The sequence below is a fragment of the Dermatophagoides farinae genome, chromosome 3, assembly GCF_024713945.1.
Source record: "Dermatophagoides farinae isolate YC_2012a chromosome 3, ASM2471394v1, whole genome shotgun sequence".
Classification (NCBI taxonomy): domain Eukaryota; kingdom Metazoa; phylum Arthropoda; class Arachnida; order Sarcoptiformes; family Pyroglyphidae; genus Dermatophagoides; species Dermatophagoides farinae.
In genome coordinates this window covers 3564969-3583944 of record NC_134679.1, presented here as the reverse complement: position 1 = coordinate 3583944, position 18976 = coordinate 3564969, and the positions used below count along the sequence as shown (strand labels likewise).

General features: G+C 33.4%; 3 protein-coding genes across 7 annotated transcripts; 1 reads left to right on the top strand and 2 right to left on the bottom strand.

Moving 5' to 3' along the window:
• Window positions 1-1288: 1288 nt before the first annotated feature.
• Window positions 1289-3655, bottom strand: LOC124494749 (calsequestrin-2). The gene is made up of 2 exons (XM_047058007.2): window positions 2552-3655; window positions 1289-2456 (listed from the first exon to the last, which is right to left on the bottom strand). Exons 1-2 carry the CDS (start codon window positions 3143-3145, stop codon window positions 1422-1424), a joined length of 1629 nt encoding a protein of 542 aa, XP_046913963.2. The 5' UTR covers window positions 3146-3655; the 3' UTR covers window positions 1289-1421.
• Window positions 3656-3812: 157 nt separating this feature from the next.
• Window positions 3813-6652, top strand: LOC124494748 (long-chain-fatty-acid--CoA ligase 4). Its single transcript, XM_075729268.1, has one exon. It carries the CDS (start codon window positions 4212-4214, stop codon window positions 6444-6446), a length of 2235 nt encoding a protein of 744 aa, XP_075585383.1. The 5' UTR covers window positions 3813-4211; the 3' UTR covers window positions 6447-6652.
• Window positions 6653-7041: 389 nt separating this feature from the next.
• LOC124494746 (protein lap4) lies at window positions 7042-18939 on the bottom strand. 5 transcript variants are annotated; one of them, XM_075729267.1, is made up of 10 exons: window positions 18371-18939; window positions 16853-17304; window positions 13530-13726; window positions 12533-13458; window positions 10162-12468; window positions 9876-10090; window positions 9756-9816; window positions 9446-9696; window positions 8813-9388; window positions 7042-8686 (listed from the first exon to the last, which is right to left on the bottom strand). In XM_075729267.1, exons 2-10 carry the CDS (start codon window positions 17012-17014, stop codon window positions 8681-8683), a joined length of 4701 nt encoding a protein of 1566 aa, XP_075585382.1. In that variant the 5' UTR covers window positions 17015-17304; window positions 18371-18939; the 3' UTR covers window positions 7042-8680. The 5 variants fall into 5 exon arrangements, with proteins under 5 accessions (XP_075585382.1, XP_046913959.1, XP_075585379.1 ...); XM_047058003.2 differs by having other exon boundaries at window positions 7042-8486; XM_075729264.1 differs by adding an exon at window positions 17475-18317 and having other exon boundaries at window positions 7042-8486; window positions 8813-9696; window positions 18371-18926.
• Between the last annotated feature and the right edge of the window lie 37 nt (window positions 18940-18976).

The following is an 18976-nucleotide window of genomic DNA, read 5'->3' as shown; positions in this document are numbered from 1 at the left end:
TGTTGTTGGAACTAAAAGTGCTGAAGCCGGATTCTGGCTCAAAGATAGTGACGATGGCATTGAAAAAATAGATGGTTCGACTAATTGAATAGATGACGGATTTGATCTTTGTGTCATCATCATCGTTGATGGATTAGAGACTTCATTGCATTGAATATCGCTTGGTGCACATTGTTGGCCAGCTAATTGGGGCTGTTGCTGTTCAATATCTTCGCCTATTGATGATGAAGATGATGGAGATGATGAAGCACAAATGATTACCATCATCATACTAGAGGCCATCATCAATAAGGTCAACGAGAAACTTTCCGTTGACATTTTTTACCAAACGATTGAATTTTTTTTAAAAGAAAACTTTCAGCTTCCGGTAGCTAAATAGATATTATAATATAGCGCTTTTAAATGATCGCTTTTTATATCATCTTCAATCTGATATTGCCATTCGAATTTGAGATCCATCTTGAAGGCGGAGACTAATTCTGGAATGTTATGATATTTTGGAATTCATGCGTCGTACGTAATGGATAGGTTAAGTTGGATGTTTTATTATTTACTGTATTTATGCGTGTGTTTCTTGATTGGTCGATTCTTTTCCATGGAAAAAATGAAACCAAATCGTGAATAAACGATCCTTTAATGATAGATTTCATTTTTATCAGAAAACTTTCAAATAATATAATTTATGGATAATAATTTTTTGGCAAAAAAAACACACACACACAAATCTCAAAAATCTGAAAAACTATAAAAAATGCCTGTTCAAATAATTCTATGGAAGGTTGTTGTTGATGATGATGATGATTATGGGTGGATATGGATTTGAAACGAAAAAAGAAAAATTTAATTTTTTTTTTTGAAAAAATGAAAATACAAATTATGAAAAACAAACAAAAAAAAACAAAAGAATATTGAAAAATATTAAGATCAAATCGCAACAATCTTCAAATTATGGCAAAGTAATTGGCCAACAAGGAACAATCTGTGAGACAATCTCAGATTATGGGAATGGATGTCACGTATGTAATTTTAAAAAAATCGCTACATTTGCCGTTTGTTTTGATTAACCACGAAACTTATCGATCATCAGAAAAAAAAGTTGCTCTATGAAATGTTTCATTTCTCTCAAAGGATTAATTTTCAAAAAAAAAAAAATTTGAATATTAAAAATTCAATTTTAATCTAGCTATATATTTTTTAAAATAAATGCCATAACCAAACATTTTCTTGATTAGTTTGTTATTTATCAAATTGATGTAAAACAATCAAAAAGTAGATCCCGGTATATAACTTTTTTATAATTACTCAGAATTTATTTAAACTTTTATTTTTTGGCTTATCAATTATTGAATCAAGAATAAAAACCAGAATTCAAGTTATAATATAACTGATTGAAAAAATTCATCAAACTAAAACACACACAATCAGAATTCCGTTTTCGTATCGTATCGAACATTCACTATGATGGGCAAAGATTTTTCATTTGTACCATCGACCAAACATGTCCATTCTCCTTGATCTTCATCGATTCGAGCTCCCTGAATCATCAGACTACAATCACCACCATCACGACCAGAAATAGCGTATCGATACCGGGAATCCACTACAATGGATTGGGAATCTTTCATCCAACTACATTTCAAATGAGGAAGAACACGACATTCTAACAGGAAATTACCACCTTGTCGTACGGAAATCGGTTCAGGTTCTAGAACAAAAGTAATTGGAGCACCGGTTGATGAATCATTGGTAGCCGATTTCATTTCTCGGTCAGTAACAGTCAGAATCCAATTACGAACCAGCCAAATGTTCTCCTGATCGGTTCGTCGATCACTTCGTGTCAAATTCAAGCCATTCAAATCAAACCATACTGAATCCAGACCTTGAGTAGCAATAGCCGTTGATGGTGAATGAATGAGGCCAAACCAAACGTTCTGAACCGGTTCTATTTGATACAATTTTTGTAAGTTCAATGCAGTTGAAGGAAATTGTTGTAAATCGATCCACACAATTTTGATATCGTCCAAACGGATTAAATCAACGGGTTCATCCGATTGAATATGATTCTGTATGTCCGAATTCTGTTCATCGTCATTATCATCAGATATTGACGACGGATTTAACCAGATTTCATTTTCACGACTTATATTTTGTATTGTTTTGGTGAGAATCTTGAAGAAATACAATCCAAGCGGTGATGATTTATCACCAACTGCAACCAATTGATATTTGTTGGGGTCATGAATCTCTGGCTTATAAAGATTGGTATCTTTGAGTTCATGCATTACTAGTCCACGGTTTTCTTGTATCCAATTGATGATATCCTGAGCCATGATAGCCTGTGTTGGTTCCAAGGACATCACCGACGATGATAGTGGAGGGAAAAATATTTGCGATTTTTCTAAACGACGAACTAGAGACATTTGTCCCGGTTGATTGAGTCGAAATTTGGCTGCAAGCTATAAGCATTATTAAAAGATAATTGTATAGAATAAAAATAACATTGAAAGTAAATATTTGAAGGCAAATTGGCCAATGTCAGAAAACTATTTACCTGTGGATCATGAACGACAAAAAACGGAGGACTAGGAGCCATTAGTTTGGCAGCTTGTTGAAATTGTGCAAATGCAGGCGCTGTAACATCGGGATAATAGGCGATAATTTTAGGCTCTAACACGTGCTCATAGGCTTTCTTGTCTAATTTGCCTTTAATCGTTTGATATGGCGATTTGGAAATACGTTGTTCCAAATGAGCAAGGAAACGAACCAAAGTTGAGGGATCTCGGCGACCATAATAAGGTATGGCATGTCCGTCATTGTTGACAATTGTTATGTTAGTTAGAGCAAGTGAAACTTGTGATAATTTGAATGAACAAACACGATAATCCAAACCGGATAATTGCGATCGAACATTGTTAATAAAAGAATCTTCGTTTTCATCAGTTTTGATCAAAATATATTTCTGAGTGTTTGTAGATTGTTCGGACAAAGTCAACAATGATTTTACGTCATTTTCATTTAATTGACAAATCATAGATTGATCAGATGCTGCTAATGATGGCCGTGTTTCAATCAAATCAAGAATGTTATCGGCTCGAACTGATGAACAAATTATAAGAATTACAAGAACAAATTTATAGACTTCCATCACAACAAAGTTTAAAAAATCAATAATTAAGATGAAATTTTTGTTGAAGATGTGAAACCAACAAAACAAATTTTGAGAAATAAAAAAATTCAACCGGCTTTAAGCCGAATTAAATAGTGTAATCAGTTCATAAAGTCATTCGACCATTTAAAAATAAAACATGAGTGTATGATTCAATATCAAAGTGATAGATATGGTCAAATCATCATCATCATCATCATCCACATCATGAAATGCAACTTGTAATCATAAATAATGAGAGGGCGATAAGTTTGTTGTTTTTGTTGTTTGCGTTACTCATGATGACAATCAAATTATGATTATCACCAAAATGCTTCATTAGCAACAACGGAAAAATCTATGAATGATGATAATGGGCTATAAACCATAGAATATCACATTACCTCCCATGGAAAGGAAAAAAACGTAAATATTTTTCAAATAAATGAGAAAAATATAGACTCTCAACCAATAATTCAAATTTCACTAATTCAGTGTCCAAATATTTATGAGAAATCCTTTACCAAGAAAACATAATTTTCACAACCCAGTGGCAGATATTGCCAACTGTTTTTCTGTTTTTAAAAAATTTTAACCAAATTTCACATTGTAATCGACATGATTGATGGCTTACCAGAGAGAAAAGATAATCAATTGTGTAAGAGACCAAATGGACCGAATAAATGATATTTGAGATATGTCAAAAAAAATGAAACAAGAAACATATCTTGTTTGGTTTCAGTTGAATGGTTACGTCGTTATCATTATCATCAACAGGATGAAACGAGAAAAAATTATTAATATAAATGAATGGTGATTGGAACGAAAAAAATTGTCATCTTGGCATGTGTTGTTACACAACCGGTCTGTCATTATTATTACTGACAATCCGTTCACTACTATTCACTAATTTTTTTGTTCATTAGCAATCTTGATCACAGATGAAAAGAACAATCTCGATTGATTCAGTTGGTTTTAAACTTGTTTGAAATATTGTGACATATTGGTGTTGGATCAATCAATTCGAATTGATCGTATCAAAGTCAAAACAACAATAATCTAAAACATGTGGAAACGGCTACAATATTTATGGAAAAAAGTTTTACCGCAACAAGTGATTCGAATTGTTATTTTGTGTATTGCAACAGTGACCGTTGTATTCGATATAATTACTTTGCCCATCTATTTATTATGGCATAAGCCATGGCGTCTATGGCATCTCATCTATCGAAATCGTTCGCTTCAAGATGTTGATTATCCAGATGATTTGGTTCGAAAATCTACGCGCACACATTTACCTGAATTTTACCTAGACGATTGTCAAACATTGGATGAAGCATTCGAAAAAGGTTATGAAATTTTCGGACCTCAACATTCATGCCTAGCTTGGCGTCCTATTCTACAGCGTGAATCGAACAAACAAAATGATATAAACATACCGTATCGATATAAACTAGGCGAGTATCAATGGATGACTTGGAAAACATTAATTGATTCTATCAATCAATTCGGTAGCGCCTTACGTCGAATGCTTTCAGCTCAAAAAGGAGACAGAATCGTCATTTATGCTGAAACAAGTTATCGATGGTTCATTTCAGCTCAAGCCATTATCAAGAATGGTTCTGTTGTTGCCACATTATATCCGACATTGGATAATCAAGGAGTTTATGATGCAATTAAAGAATGTGAAACCACAATCATTGTAACCACTAACCAACTTCTCAAAAAATTGATTGAACATCCACGTAAAAGTGAAATTTTTCAACAATTGCGTTATCTTATTGTTTTAGACCAAAAGGAAGGACAATATGAAAGTAACAAGGACATTGAACGTTTCAATTTGGAATTGAACAATAATAATCAAAATGATGTTCAAATCATCACTTATGAACAGATGCTCCAAGCTGGTGAAAAAAATTTTAATTTTACAAAAAATGACCCGGATGATTTAGCAGTCATTATGTACACTTCTGGTTCTGGTGGCCGACCCAAGGGTGTTTTAATGACACAGCGAAACATCATAGGATTGTTCAAAGGATGTATCGGATTGCTCGAGTTTTTCTTGCACGAAACATGCCGTCACGTATATATTGCATACCTACCGTTAGCTCACATTCTCGAATTCGGTGTCGAAACATTTGTCATTTTACTTGGTGCTCGCATCGGTTATTCAAGTCCACATACATTAACCGATTTGAGCGCAGCATTAATGCCTGGCTGTAAAGGTGATGCTACATTGTTGCGACCTACAGTTATGGCCTGTGTTCCTTTGGTTCTAGATAGAATACGAAAAACCATCTTGACCAGACTAAATCAACGTGGGTTGTTGGCTGTTAAATTATTCGAATTCATTGTTGAATACAAATATTTCTGGATGGCAAAAGGCTTCCAGACACCTTTATTGGATCACATTTTCCTTCGTAAGTTCAACGAATTATTGGGTGGCAATCTGATTGGTATGTTATCGGGAGGGGCTCCATTGGCCCCAGATACTCAGAAATTGATTCGAGCTTGCATGAACATCATATTTATACAAGGCTATGGCTCAACCGAGACTGTTGGCGGTGGTTTGTTCATGGATACACATGATTACTCATTGGGAAAAGTTGGTGGACCACAATTTGGTACAAAAATCAAATTAGTAGATTGGACGGAAGGTGGATACACAATAACCGATAAACCGAATCCTCGTGGGGAAATTCATTTGTCCTGTGAATCATTATCGATTGGTTATTTCAAATTGAAAGATGTGGATCGTAAAGCCTATTATGAAGATCATCTAGGCATTCGATGGTTTCGAACAGGCGATGTGGGTGAAATGTTCCCGAATGGTTCGTTCAAGATAATAGATAGGAAAAAGGATTTTACTAAGCTTCAATTTGGCGAATATATTTCCCTTGGTAAAGTGGAAACTAAACTTAAGACTTCGTATTTGATCAATCAAATTTGTGTGCTTGCCGATTCTATGCGTGATCATTTAATCGCTATTGTTATTCCAAATCAAAAAGCAATTGAACGGATTTGGACAAGACAAATTGCCAACAAATGTCAAAACAATGAACGTGAAAATTTGAATCTAAATAATCAAAAACTACTGCAAATATTCAGAAAAAAGATGATAATACATGCTCGCCTGAATGGTCTACGTCGTTATGAAATTCCTAAACATTATCTGTTGGTGCAAGACGAATGGACAGCTGAAAATGGTTTAGTTACCGCAAGTTTCAAATTGAAACGAAAACAAATTCAACATTTTTATCAAGAAATGATTGAACAAATAATAGTTGAAAATTGTGAATGAATTATCTATTGTTAATGATCAGAATTCGTTTTAAATTTGAATTTTGTTGACACTAGACTTCATGCAAGAAGGGGCCGTCGAATAAACGGCTGATAGCGTCATCATCATCATCATCATCGGCTTTACATTGATCATTTTGAATTTGAATTTTAAATTTCATTATTATTATTTGATCCATTGAGATTGTATTATGTATTCCAAACATGTTCATGTGACGGCTACTGCTTTGGAAAAAATTCCATGTTAACGATACTTAAATAATAATATTTAGCAAAAAAAAAACTCATGTTGATCTTGTCAATTTTTAGTAAATCCTTTTGGATTTATAAGTTTATCAAGAATATCGAATTTCAGACATAAATATAAAAATGATTCTGAAAAATTTGCCGGACATTATGACGCGATAACAAGAGAAAATAAACTTGAAGTAATGAAACACCAAACAAAAAAAAATTTCTCGTTGATTATTTGAAAAGGGAATTTAAAAATAAAAAATTATTGTGATGTTTTAGTCGAGGCAAGATCTCTAGAGATTTTCATTCCTTTGGTGGTACCAAAAATTGTTAATTTAAGCGAATCATTAAAAGTAAAGTGATTTAAAAAACATAAATAATTTTTTTAATTAATATTTAGCTAATTGAAAATATTTAAAATTTTGTAGTACATTTTTTAAAAATTTATTGTTACCAAAAGATAAGTCTTGAATTGTTGGCTTATAAGTTGAGGTTGGAAAATAATTTCAGGGTTAAAAATGAACAGGAGGCAACGGCGCATACAAAAAACAAGTCAAAGTTGCAAAAAAATTGGGAAACGGGTGTATAATGGGGTTTGTGGTACAATGACAATGACCAGATACCAAAAAAAAAATTTGGCTGTTTTTTGTACAGAATGTCCATCCAAAAAAGGGAAAAAGGGTCACGATAACAAAAATAAAAAATAATGAAAAAGTGGATAAAATATTTCACAATATTGATAAAGAATAAATCAATGATGTAATAAGTGTCAAATTTTAAGTGAAATCAAAAAAATCTTTTTAGTCTTTGGCAACACAACAACAATAATAAGCACAAAGATTCAATTATCCATTGGCCGATATGAAGAAGCTGCCCATGTTTGTCACATATAAGATTATGGTTCGATAATATTCTCTTTACTAGGATGATTGTTTTGAAATTGTATTAAAGTGCGTCGAGCATCCTCTTCCAAAGATTGTAACCGTGCTTGACGCCATTCACGACGTTTTTCGGCTTCTAATGCTCTACGTTGTACAGGAGAAAGGCAAGCATATTCTTGTGATTGTATATCAATGCCTAAGTTTAACATTTTTTCAATGTATCGTTTTTCAGCTTTGGCAGTTCGAAACACTCGTTTTTGCTGATGTTCGCTGATCACTCCATCTTCAGTGGTAGTCTCCGTGTAGAAAATTTCTTTCGTTTCTTCATCAAAAGGCTTATTCTTATCAAATTCATCAAGATTTTCCTCATCATTATCATCATCGTTATCATGAATATCTTGATTGGCCAAATACTTTGATGAATTAAGCACGCTGTCTTTGAATTGTTGTAGCTCATCGTTGGAAAGAAGAATTTCTTTTCTTGATTGGGAATAGGATTCTACTTTACGTACTGTTTCCTTGGTCGTTATTTCAGCTTCAGGTGTATCGACTAAACGTTCTGTTTTGGTGATTGTTTCTTTGGTTTGCTGCTGATGGTGATTAGGTTGTGGAGGCGAAATTGGTACTGATTGTTGGCCAGAAGATTGCTGTGAACTCGCAGGACTTGTAGCGCGTTCGAAATGGCGTTTTTTTTCACTGAAGGACATCCACTCTGGATGCTCTAATTTAGTGTTGGGCGTCAAGTTTGTTGCTTTATTGCTAATAGCAGCATTCAATAATAAGTCTGGTTTTTTCGGTGGCACTGGTGGCTTGGCTCCAGGCATTTTTGATGTCAGAAGCGGATCCAATGCTGGTGAAGATTCTGATGTTGATGATGGGTGTTCCGTAAATGGATTGATGGGCGATCTAGTAATCGATGGCGATGACTATGGTATCGCGGTTTTGTAAGCCAATGTATTAATTAGGCGATCAGCAATGACAGCAGAATCAGGCAAGTAAATTTCAGGCAAAAGGCAAGGAGAGGAGAGGTCATCATATATGAAATCATACAACAGAATATCAAAAAAAAAAATTAGCAAACAAAAGCTAAACTACTTGAAATAACAAAAGTTAAAAGGCACTAATTCTAAGTTTGTCAGGTAAAAGGTCAGGAAAAATGAAAAGTAAAGGCAGAGAAAATAACAACATAGAAAACAAAGTATTTGGATAAGAAACGAAAGAAAGCTGAAGAATCGATTGTTAATCAACTTACCATTGTCTGGTGTTTTTTCATAATGACTGTTGTCGTTTTTTTCTGCTCTGAAGAAGACTGTTTGTTAGACAAAGATGGGCTGGTTGGTGTGGTAACAAACACTGAATCTTGATCATCACCCGAACTGGGATGTTGCGGGGAAATGACAGGTGTGTTTTCTGGTGAGGACATATCATTTGCCATAAACGATGGCGAGTCGTTCATAAATGGAGATTGATGATTATTATTAATTACTGCATAATTACTGTTGGTATTAATGTTATTCTCATTATTTGCAATAGGAACCTGTTGTGGATCATAACCATCACAGACAAGAACACGAATACGTAGGCCTTGATTTCTCAATTCTTGAACGGCTTGATGATGAGAGACGCCCAATAAACTAGCATCATTAACTTCGATGATACGCATACCTGGTTTTAAACGGCCATCTCGTGCAGCTGCACCACCAAGATTTATTTGTGATATGAATATTCCTTCATCTTCTCTGTCAAAAGGATTTCCAGGTTGGCCATTCGCACCGCCTTTGATTTTCATACCCAATTTTTCGTTGGGCGATTTTTGAATGATAAATTCCTGAAATGATGACAGTAACGTGTGAATATTATTCATGATCGGAAAAGGACAACATACCTTCCAACCAGGTGGTAAAGGTTCATGACGGATTTTCAGCATCACCTGGTTAGGTTGTGAATTGGAATTCGAAGTTAATGCTTGAACAGCTTCAGCATGGGTTGCATTGGACATATCAATATCATTAACTTCAAGTATGCGATCTCCTATACGAAGTTTCGCCGTTTGTGAAGCTGCACCATCAGCGACAACTTTTGATACGTATATTCCGTGTTCACGACCATTATTACCAAAAGGATGACAAGAATGATCTAAAGTAAGAGAAAAAATCGAATATTCAATAGAAAGAAATCAATGGATTATAACGTACCAGAGCCACCAATGATACTTAGCCCCAATCCGCCATTATCACCTTTTTGTATGACAACTGCCTGAATTTGGAAAGTTAATCATGAATGTTAGTAAATTGAACCATCTCGAAAACACGAACCTCTTCTATCGTTGGTAGTGACATATTAGAATTATTATTCGTCACGCGTGTTACGGTATTCTCTGTGTAGGTAGTTTTGGTTAATACTTCAGTAAACACACCCAAATCATTTGGTGCAGGTGGAAACTGTGCTGCTAAAGATGTTTCCGTCACTGAATTATTCATGTTATTTGCAATCAAAGTGCCATCAGCATCACCTATAGGACTTCTTGATTCTAATAGTTAATTATTATGTTTAATTAAGAAAAAAATTAGAAATATGGGTTAGAGGGAATGAAATACAAACCCTTGTCATCTGAAACAGATGATCTGGCTACAGTGAGCGGCCGATTTTGTGGTGGTGGAACGGATGAACTTCTCGATGAAGATGTATTTGATGAATGATGATTGGTAATATTTTTTACAGCTGATGTTTGTAAGGCACTATTTAAACGATTATTAATAGATCGATTCGTTGATGATGATGAATAAGGATTCGAATCGGTATTGCCACGAAGACCAGGTAATTTAGCGTTAAAAATGGAACTCAATGGTTTGGATCCATGTGTAAATGATGGTGTAGATGGAGTGGAAATGGTACCAGCTGAACCAGTTATTCCACTATCTAATGCATTTGAATGTGAAAGGCTCGATACGGAGCCCAGTAATGGTCGTCGATATGATCCAGTGTATGATGGTCTATTGGCCATGTACGAGTTAGATGAATATGTTAGGCCAGTAGAATATTGTTGATAAGGAAGATTCTTCTCGGTAACTGGCACGCCTTCTCGTTCAACAACCAAACGAACAAATCTCTCCAGGCCAGTGATAATACCGATCACTTGATCATGATCAAGACCATCACAGCTAATACCATTAATTGATAAAATTTTGTCGCCAACTTTTAGTTTGCCATCCGATTCGGCTGGCCCACCTTCAAATATTCGAGATATGTAGACGCCATCATCATTTGGCCGATTGGATTCATCATCTTTGATGCCTGGTTTACCAGATGTTATACTGAACCCTAGACCGCCATCACTACGAATTAATGTTGTGTAAATGATTTCTTTACCCAATTGTTGTTGACATAATGGATTAGTAGTATTGCCAATATCTCCTGATGAATGTCGATTCAGATTTAATTTCGATGGGATTGGTTTAGCAGTCGTGGACGGAAGTTGTGATGATGAAACTGAAGATGTTGCTGATGGTTTTTTATCTCCGAGAGGAGGTCGTAAGACCGATTTCAATGGTTGCTGTGCGAGCGTACTACTATCGTTTGAATTGGTCGTACTTTTTGATATGACTGATGTTCGTACCGGAGGTACTGGAGGCACTTTATTTATTCCGGTTGATGGTGCAACGGCTGGTGAAGAAATCGAATGATTAGTAATCATTTCTCGCTCGACTAATAGCCAAAATTCTTCGCCAGCTGACTTTAGTCGCTGCACAGCATCATGATGGTCGATCCGTGAGAAATCATAATCATTTACGGCCAGAATTTTGTCACCAACTTTCAGACCAGCAATTTCCGCTGGACCATTTTCAGTAACACGTGATACGAAAATTCCTTCATCATCACCTTTATAAGGAGAAGAACCGAGGCCTCCTGCTATTGATAATCCCATTGATTGACCATGTTTTTTTAATTTCAAACGCAGTTCTTTTGTCACATTGGCTAATATTGGACCATTTTGAATTTCGATTATAGGTTTTATTGTTATTGGAGGCTGAGGTTTCTCTACATTCGTCTTGGATAAAATGTTTACAATTTTTTCTTTTTCTTCTTTTGTTGAATTTGTATTGACACGTTTGTTTTTGAGATGATGTGGTGTATCTCGACGATGTAATCTTGTGTTCAGCTTTTCCACCGGTGCATCGTCATCCTCATCATCTTGACGTTCATGGTGATATTGATGAGGATCGATGGAATTGAACGATTGAGTGTTTGATACAATGTTTAAATCGTTTTCAAAACCAACATGACGTCCTACTTTTTGTGTGGTGCTTGTATGATTTGAATCAGTATGGACAACATGTTCTTTAGTTTGATCAGCTACAGTAGAATCGAGACCAGAGGCATCGACAAAATCCTGAAAAGCTCGATTGTGGAAATATGAACTGCTAAGAGCAGCTGCAGTTGCAGCTGAATGGACAGGTTTCTGTTCCATTGGTTCGATAGGTTCATCGGCATTAGTATCATCATCTTTAATTATGACAGAAGATTGTGAGCTATTATCTGTATCTTGGTGATGATTTTTGAAACGATGTGGCAGTTCTAGTTCGTCATTCTGATCAACACTCGATTCTTTCTGATTTTCATATTCAACATTTGGCGTTTCTAGCTGATGTTGCTGTGTGGCATTATTGTCACGATTAGCAAACAATTTCAAATGACGTGCTTTCAATTCTCGAGGATGTGGGGTATCGTGACGAACAAAATTTGGTTCAGCACTGGTTCCAGACGCAGAAATTAATGGGTCACTATCGTCATCAATAACATCATCACCTTCTTCGTCGTCTAGGTCGACATCAAATTTAACAGAAGAATGCCGTGGTTGATCCCAGTTTAATGAATTCACACGTTCGAGTGAATTTTCTTCAAATGCATCTGTAAAAATGAAAATTATAAAATTCATAAAAATGATGAACAAGGAAAAAATATAAATACGTACCGAATTGCAAATCAGTTTTGAAATCTTGTTGTGGTAATAGAAAACAAGTGAGAATTTTCTGTCCAGTATTCTCATCAACATCCGTCTGGAATTTCAACAATGGTTGTGATTGATTTTCGGCTAACCAAAGAGCTTTCAAATTTAATGCAGTAATCGAATATGGAAGAAATGGAATCTTGTTGCCAGATATATCCAAAACACGAAGTTCTTTAAGTTGGCCTATTTCAGGAGGAATGGATGTTATTTGATTTTCGCGAAACGAAAGAACACCCAGACGAGTTAAATTGCCGATTTGTGGCGGAATTTCTCTAAGAAAATTTCGATCAACATTAAAATTCGTAAGCATGACCAAATTTCCAATCGTAGGTGGTAATTCGGTCAGTTTATTTTCAGTAAGAATTAATTCTTGCAAACACGAACAACCGCCGATAGTCGGATTCAATGATTCGAGGCGATTCTGATCAATTTTGAAAATGGTTAATTTACTTAGCTGTCCAATGCCATCGGGAAGGGTTTCAAGTAGATTCTGGGATAGATGCAAATCCGTTAGCGATTCACAACCAGAAATTTCTTCAGGTAAGTATTCCAGGCGATTATCACTAACATCCAAACAAGCGAGTTTTTTTAGCCGACCAATTTCTTTAGGCAACGTAGAAAGCTCATTTTGATCGAGCCACAATTCTTGCAAATTCGGTAGTTGACCAATCATGGCTGGTAGTTCACTGAAATCATTGGCACCCAAATCTAATCGTTCTAAATTAACCAACATGGATAATGTTGGTGGAAGTTTTTTGATTAGATTATCACGCAATTCCAGCGATTCAAGATTCTGTAGTGAGCCAAAATTATTGGGAAGCTGTTGTAAAGATATATCATTCAACGCCAATGATTTCAGTGCATGCAATTGGCTGAATTCCATTGGAAGTCTAATCACATGAAAAAAATATAATGCAATTAATACAAATATATAAAAAAACGGAATCATACTGCATCTTACATTTGAACCGGATTTGAACTAAAATCAGCAATCTGTAAGTTTTTTAGGTTTCTTATCGAGTCTGGTATTTCAATAATTTCATTTTTCGATACATTTAGCTCTTCTAATTGATTGAGATTTCCAATTTCTGATGGTATCTGTGATATTTCATTATCACTTAGTGTTAATTTTCGTAACTTGACCAGCCGAAACATGCCCTAAAAGAATAAATCAAATATTCGATTAGTTTATCATAATCAATGGTTGTTGCAAGAATCAGTGCATTTCTAATAATGATTTTTTTTTGGTTGTTGACCATGATGGTTTTGATAATAAACACATCAAAACTTTTCTAGTATTTTCAGTAACAAGAAACTAAAAAGTATAAAGTTTAGAAAATATTTTTTATGTAAAAGTTTTAGAAAACTGTACGTGCCAAAATGACGCTTCCGAGATTGAATCGAATGGAAAAATTTCATTATTTCTAAAGGTGAGACTTATATAAATACAAATCTACTCAACGACAAATTTATTTTTGTTTTGGTATGTTCAAATTTAATAATTTTTTCCCTGCAGTGACCAAATAATAAAAAATGGTACAATGGATTAGCATCCAAAATTCGAATAAAAATGAAAATCTAAAAATAACGCATTAGAAGCAAATTTATTTTGGGAATTTAAACAAAGTGAAAAAATTGATTCATTTCAATTTTCAGGGATTCTCAATAATAGAAAAATTTCGATTCCATGAAATTCTTGTGAATGTCGAAATGAAGAGGAGAATTCGTTAGAAAGCGAATAAACAAACTGGTCCATCATCAGAAGATTATTATGTTTTAAATTCATTTTTTTACCCAACGAACTCAATTAAAAAAAAAGACAATTTAACTTTATGCAAATCTGACGTTTTTAAAATGGACAAAATATTTTAATTACACATAGAAAAACAAACTAAATAGAGAATCAAGAAGCAACAAAAATAGATTACATTTACCAAAATTTTGTGATTCAACTATAAACTTCAGATAGCATGTTGACAAGCTTTATTGTCAATTACATTACACATTTTTTTTATAATCATTATTGCAAAAAAAAGAAAAAAATAAACTTAATGAAAATTGATTGTTTAGCCAAAAATAAAATAGAATACTCTTACTAGTCGCGAATCAAATAATTTTCAATTTAGATTGTCAACATAAAATTGACGAGAACAAAATTGAAAATTTTACCATCAACTGATTGATAAAACAAAAAAATTCTAATTGTCATTCGTATTCAAAAAAAAATGAAAGACAATTTTCATCATCTGTGACCATAATTGGCGATCAAGGATATCATTCATTCAATTATGACAAGATCATGATGATGACAATAGTCGCTTTTCTAGCCTGACAAGACATACGTCTAATGACAGTATTGTTTTGTTTTTTTTTGTTGTTGTTGCTCAAAGTGAAAATGAATGATCAATCGAAAGTCTATTGTAAGCTTGTCACTCACATTCAATCGGAATATTTTTTGCCAGAAATGGCTGCTATGAAAATATCTTATTTAGCTATAAATTGAATTTGAACGAATTAAATGTGATATATATTAACGGGGAGTTTCCCGCCGGCAATAACAACAACAAAAAAAAACAACATACTTTAGCATCAAGTTCAACAACTTAACACGGCCGAACACAAATGACAAGCTAAACCTCTCATTTCATCAGTTATATATTTTTATTAATCATCATTCAGGAAATAATTCATCAAAATTCGATTATAAATTAAACTCTATTGACATGAGAATTTTGAATTGAAAAAGCATAAAATTTAATCTTATTCGTTAAATCTACAAATGTTTACAAGATAAATAAAACTTGACGTCATTTTCAATTCTATTATCACTCTGTGTGTACAATGAATGGATTCTATAATAAAAAGAATAGTGTTGAATATTCAGTCAGTGATATTTGCTATACAGTTAGATGACCGATGAATCAACACTGTTTTACCCATATTATTCGTTTTCTAGTCATATTATCATTAAATTAATTAAATAAATAAATAACAAAGAGCTACAACTAAAACAATAAATCGAAAAAAATGAGAATATTTTGAGAATATGTAATGTGCAATTGTTTGAAATGAAAATTGCATGAATCAAATAGAATCAACATCATTAATTTAATTGAAATAATGATGATGATGATAATAAATCTGAGTTAGAATCAAATTTATTTTGCCATTTGCAAAAAGAAATGAAAGACAAAAATATCAAACCAATGCCATTGTTTTTTTTACTAGAATTTATGGAAATTAAAAAAAAATATTCGGGTCGATTGTTTTTTTTTGTTGTTGTTGAAACAATATATTCATTTATCGATTGAAAAATTCAATTTCAACAAAAATAAAGAATCAAATTCATGAGAACCTAAACTAAAAAAAAAGTCGATTAAACTTGTTCCAACATTTTTTTTAAGATTATGATAAAAAACAGGTTTTATTTTTTCTTCATTTCATTTCATTTTCCATGAAAAATAAACTTGCAAATAATCGAGTTCAAATTAATAAATATAATTTCCAGACCAGATGAAACATTCTAATTGTTTAGTGTTATCAGGAAAAAAAACCAGAATACACCACACCACCATTGAGCGACAGCAACTAATTTGGATTTTTACGCCAACAATTGAATAAACGAATGACTAAAAATCTGCTGCAAATGTACTGAAAATTATTAATAACAGTTGAAGATTGTAATAGGACAGTTGGCACACTTTTTTGAAATGTTCGCATACGGTAAACATTATGATTATATGAGATTTGAGACTATAGACTTTTGCCAACATCAATATTTATATAACCATGAAATGATTAAAGAGATAATTGTCGATTCACAATTGAGTCATCGAATTTTAGAGCACTCATCATCTGTTTAGATAAGGAATAAATCATTATTGAACTATCATGAATAATAAATTTTTCTTCTCAACACTCTAATTTGCTTTATTTTTTATTATAAACAAACCTATCTATTGATACGTAAATAAAACAATGTTGAGATCTCCAATAATCGGTAGTAAAAAGAAATCAAAATTCTCATCTATAATCTTGAAACAAGGAGAGGTAAGGTTGTGACTATGCAACTAAAAGATAGATATTGTGCATTGATAGAATAGTGCAAGTATACGCCCAAACAAAGCTCTGTCATAATCTTCAATTAGAATTTTGAAAAAAAATCACCTCGTCCTATCATTCATCAAGATAGTAATCTTTTTTCATTCTGTTATATCTGTTGTATTTGCATTGAGAAATTTTTGTTTTTCTCTTTAATAATTCAAAAAAAAAATGAACACAAACCTTAGGCAATGTACGTATATGATTGGCATCAAGCTGAAGTTCTTCCAATGTTCTTGCATAACGGAATATATCTTCCGGTACAATTGGCAAGCTGCTATGGCGTTTATCGATTACTTCAATTTGGCGGTTACAGCCACGAAATATCGGTATACATTTGAACATTTTCGTATGTTGATGGGTTTAAAGATTTTGATGAATGATAAAACTTGAATTAGATGAAAGATTATTGCATAAATTGCAATGATGAAATTGAACGAAACAAATTGGTTAAAAAGAATAAATCAATTTTTTTATTATGAAAACAAAGTCAATCAGCCATGTCCATCGATTGTTTGTTTGTTGTTCGAATGAATCGGATCACATCACTTGAAGCTACCAACTACGATATATATACACTGACAATTCAGTGCCGGTGCTGTGGTCATAATCACAATGATGATGAGAATATGGATCTGATAAAATAAATGAGAAAGAAATTATTTATCAAGAATTCAGAATTCAAAGAAAAACATGCTTCTTAATAGACATAGAATGGAAAAAAATCGAAAAGAGAACTAAATGGATTTTGTTTTGCTGTTTTGTAATTGGCTTATATGAAAACAAACACTCAGTCAATACACACCATGAGAGAGAGACAGCAGCAAAAGGATGCAACAGAGAAAGCCGCAGATTGAATTTTGATGTGTCTGTATAGAGGTGTGCAATAGCAGCAGCCAAAATTTTCATCAACTGATTGATTGTTGGCTGGATTCAATTCTTAACAAGCAGCTGAAATTTTCTGGTCGTTTTCTAGCTGTATATTGCCACCAAGCAACCAAACCAACATGTACAACTGTGACGACTGAGCTGTACTGATATGAACTGTATGGCTATGTATAAATGTGAAGACGACCAAGCTGAGATGCCAAGAGGATTCAAACATTTGATTTGTCGTATGATAATATTGCCAAAGTTTTTTGATCTGGTCTCAACTGTACATCATTTAATGGTTAACTTGACAATTCATAAAATGACGGTTTTCTTTTCGATGGTATTTTTATTGGTTTTCTATAGTTTTTTTTTGATGTAAAGAGTTTTTCGAAGTTTCAATTTTCAGTAATCATAAAAACTGGTTCACGAAGAGTCGGCGTCAAAACATTTTGGTTCACCAGATATCACATCAATATGGTATACATCTCTTTTCATCAAACACTGTTTGTTGTGTTGACACGCGCGTATAACACTTATATACATGCACATTTCAATTGAATTCTGAGAAGGAAATATTTTTCACGGTCTATGTGTATATTTTTCCTGGTAAATTATTGGTAGTATACTATGCTGCTGCTAGTATTCACGGTAAATCGGTGTTGATTTACATACATTGTGAGATTTGAAAAAAAACCGATTTATATAAATGAATGAATTTCTATGTTATATATAGTTTGGGGAATTGATTTTGGAATTGTTGTGCGAGATGATGCATCTATTATCAAAAGTATCAATTCGAATATTCCGATAAGAATAAAAATAACATACATTTATCAAAGCATAATGGATATATTCGAAGAGCCGAACAATCTGGTAGAACAATAGCAGAACATTGGTTGTACCATAAATCAATGCTCATAGATTCATCAATGGATCATATGTTTCAAATGCAACAGATTCAATAATGAAAACGTGGAAATCGATAAAAGCCAACCACAATAAAAACAACAGGCTTGAAATGACACAAGAAACCATAATCACAAATGATGATTAAAAGGATTGATGATGATTAAAAGTTAATTGCATCGTCAAGGCACATTACACACACACACACACGCACACAAATATGCAAGTTGTCTTGCATTAAGAGCTATAGTTGAAACCTATGATTTTTTAAATCCATTCATTCATTAGTTGATATATTGATTAGTTATAGATGAATATAATGACTGTGATTAAGTATTGACAATAATAAAACCTGAAGGTTATTGAAAAATGACTTTCTTGATTGTTTGAATCATTTCAATCAATTCATCAATTCATTTAGAGCGATAAAAAAAACAAACTTTGATCGAGGTCGCGTCATCAAAGAATAACATCAACATGTTTGCAGCAGTATCGATCAAAAATGTTGATAATGATGACATATACAAA